The sequence below is a fragment of the Ceratina calcarata genome, unplaced genomic scaffold, assembly GCF_001652005.2.
Source record: "Ceratina calcarata isolate Rehan_Ccalc_2016 unplaced genomic scaffold, ASM165200v1 scaffold60.2, whole genome shotgun sequence".
Lineage (NCBI taxonomy): Eukaryota > Metazoa > Arthropoda > Insecta > Hymenoptera > Apidae > Ceratina > Ceratina calcarata.
In genome coordinates this window covers 77,134-80,012 of record NW_017177241.1, presented here as the reverse complement: position 1 = coordinate 80,012, position 2,879 = coordinate 77,134, and the positions used below count along the sequence as shown (strand labels likewise).

Here is a 2,879-nt window from a genome sequence, read left to right as displayed (position 1 = left end):
TAATAATAAAACTGAGGATAATCTGTTAAATATGAGAAAAAGGGGCTGTTAGACGTGTCTGGGTAATTCTAGGATTGACTGTTGGTCTGGACATGTCTGACTAATCGTAGGACGATATCACTGTCAGTGATTCACTGATTCTATAAGTACGAGGAGATAAGTTGATATACTTCTCGGCAGAAACGGCGAGAGGAATGCGAAAGGAAGGCGAGAAGAGGGGAGATGGATCCCCGGCTCGAATTCGCTTTCCAGTTACTGATGAACGCGACGGAGTTGTCACGTCACGAGGTAATGGATCACGTTTTCGAGGGTGGCATGCTGGACGAAATTAATCAACTGTTCCTGCCACACATGAGATCCACGCTCGTCTGGTATTACCAGGAAGTGAGAGAGCCTGAGACCTCGCGTCCTCCTGAAACGGTTCAGATTTTTATATAAAATAAAACTTATGTATAAAGAATAGTTTCGAAAATGAAATTTAGAATCAATTTAAAGGAGTATTTATTTTTTCTATGTACAGTTCACTGTTCGTGTTTTACATTATATATCATGCCTGAATTTAACAAATACATAAATCTTCAGTTTATTTATTAATTAATGCGAGAGATAATTGAATAATTGAATGAATTCGTATAGGTACAACCGAAAACGTCGAGTTCGAGGTCAGGTGCCAGTGCATCGTTGCCAAAGGTCAAAGAGCAAAAGGAAATAAAAGAACCGGGGAAGAAGAAATTGTTTTTAACCGATGGATGGCAGGTCCCTTGCACCGGAACATGTATTTACATGTTCAGGTAACTTCGATTACAATTACATTGCAAATGTTTATGAGAATTTTTAATAATTTAAAGGAATACAAAATATTGGGAGTACAAATTAGTTAGGTCCGTTTTCAAAACATGATTCTGGCTGTTATGAATGTTTCATAGTTATAGCGATTTCAGAGAGCTTAAATATCTGTCAATAATATTCACTTTATATTGCTTTGAGCTTCATACAAAAACCTTGTTTTTTACTGTGTTGAATATGTCAAATTTTGTGCTAACTAAGCAGCATTTGTGGGAGGTTTTCTGCTTTAATTGAAAAAAAAGTGAAACTGAAATGCATAGAATGCTTGTGGAAGTTTATGGTGACAATGCTCCAACTGATAAATCATGTAAGGAATGGTTTCGACGTTTTAAGAATGATGATTTCAACGTTGAATACAAGCCTCGTTCTGGACAGGCAAAAAAATTCGAAGACAAAGAATTGGAGGCATTACTCGATGAAGATCCGAGTCAAACGCAAGAGGCGCTTGCAGAATTATTTGGAGTGACTCAACAAGCAGTTTCCGTACGATTGAAATCTATGGAAATGATACAAAAATAAGGCAATTGGGTGCACAAGACATGACAAAGTTATTCTTCTGCATGACAACGCTCAGCCTCATGTCGCAAAAGTCGTGAAAAAATATTTGGAAACGCTCAAGTGGGATGTTTTATCGCACCCGCTATATTCTTCGGACATTGCTCCTTCTGATTACCGGTTGTTCCGACGGACGCAGCACGATTTGGCAGGTCACCAGTTCACTTCTTTCGCAGAAATCTAAAATTGGCTTCTAACTTGGATCGCTTCAAAAGACGAGACATTTTCTCGAGATGGAATTCGACAATTGCCTGAGAGATGGGAAAAAGTAGTAGCTAGTGATGGACAATATTTCGATTAATCTGTTCATTCGTTTTGTTCTGAAATAAATGCAATTTTCACCAAAAAAAAAACGGACAGAACTAAGTTGTACTCCCGATACAATTTATAATACTTAAATATAGTTTCTTTCATTTTATTTATAAACATGAGAATTTGCTTAAACAAATTGTAATTTGTAATACGTTAAGATTGAACGTGGCGAAGCAATTGCCTGAGGAGGGATTCCAGAAGGACCTTTACACAGGTGTAATTGACACGAAGAAGGTCGGGATAATAACGGCGATACAAAGAGTCGTTGAATACGTATTTATGGACGCGCTTGCACATCCTGGGTCCGAGGGAGAAGACAATTGCCCGATGATAAAGAGTCTTCTGTTACCTGGGCTAAGGTCGTTCTGCAGCGCACTAAAAGGTGAACATACAGAGTCTCCCAGAAAAAGTGTTAGGGTTAAAGAGATGTGATACTGTAAGTGTTTCTGAACAACAATTTCCTTTACTAAAATTGAAAGTGAGGTACGGTTTTTGAATTATTAAGGAAAAATACTGACCAATGAGAGCGCGCGTAAGGGTTACGCTGACCAATGGCCAAGTGCCACGATCCGAGCCACCACTGCCGTGCACGGGCCCTACACGCGCTCTTATTAGTCAGTGTTTTTCGTTAATAATTCAAAACCTATGCCTCATTTTATATTTTACCAAAGGAAATTGTTGCTCAGAAACACCCCTTTTCGGCTCTAACACTTTTTCCGGGGCACTCTGTATTTATATGAACATATTATAATTAACACTAGAAAGACTGAAACTTCATCACTACCATCATCGCGACGGTTCGGAATTGAATTTTCAGGTTTTCCGGCAGCTCTTTCCTCCCAGCGTATCCAGGATTCTATAAAATTTTGCAATTATCAAAAATCACTGTCTAACACAAAAAAATTTTGCAATATCCATCACGTGATTCTTATAGAGTTTCTCGTGTCGAACACGAATCGGAGTATTATATATTATATTATGTAACACACATAGAAATAATATAATGAATACTCATAAAAATCGGAATTCGGACCGTAATACTCATAAAAAGTAAATAACTATTAAACGGGTACCACAAATATATCGGACACGCATAGCTACGGCACTGGCGGACCGCGCGACGATCCGCGATCTCGATTAACACTAGAAAGACTGAAACTTAATAT

General features: G+C 38.3%; 1 protein-coding gene across 1 annotated transcript in view; it reads left to right on the top strand.

Moving 5' to 3' along the window:
• The window catches only part of Dhc1 (dynein axonemal heavy chain 1), a 44,894-nt gene that overhangs the window by 4,621 nt on the left and 37,394 nt on the right, over positions 1 to 2,879 (top strand). The window contains exons 2-4 of the mRNA XM_026817734.1: positions 181 to 420; positions 637 to 791; positions 1,872 to 2,095. Coding sequence (XP_026673535.1) covers positions 181 to 420; positions 637 to 791; positions 1,872 to 2,095 — 619 coding nt within the window. The remainder of the gene's footprint in view (positions 1 to 180; positions 421 to 636; positions 792 to 1,871; positions 2,096 to 2,879) is intronic.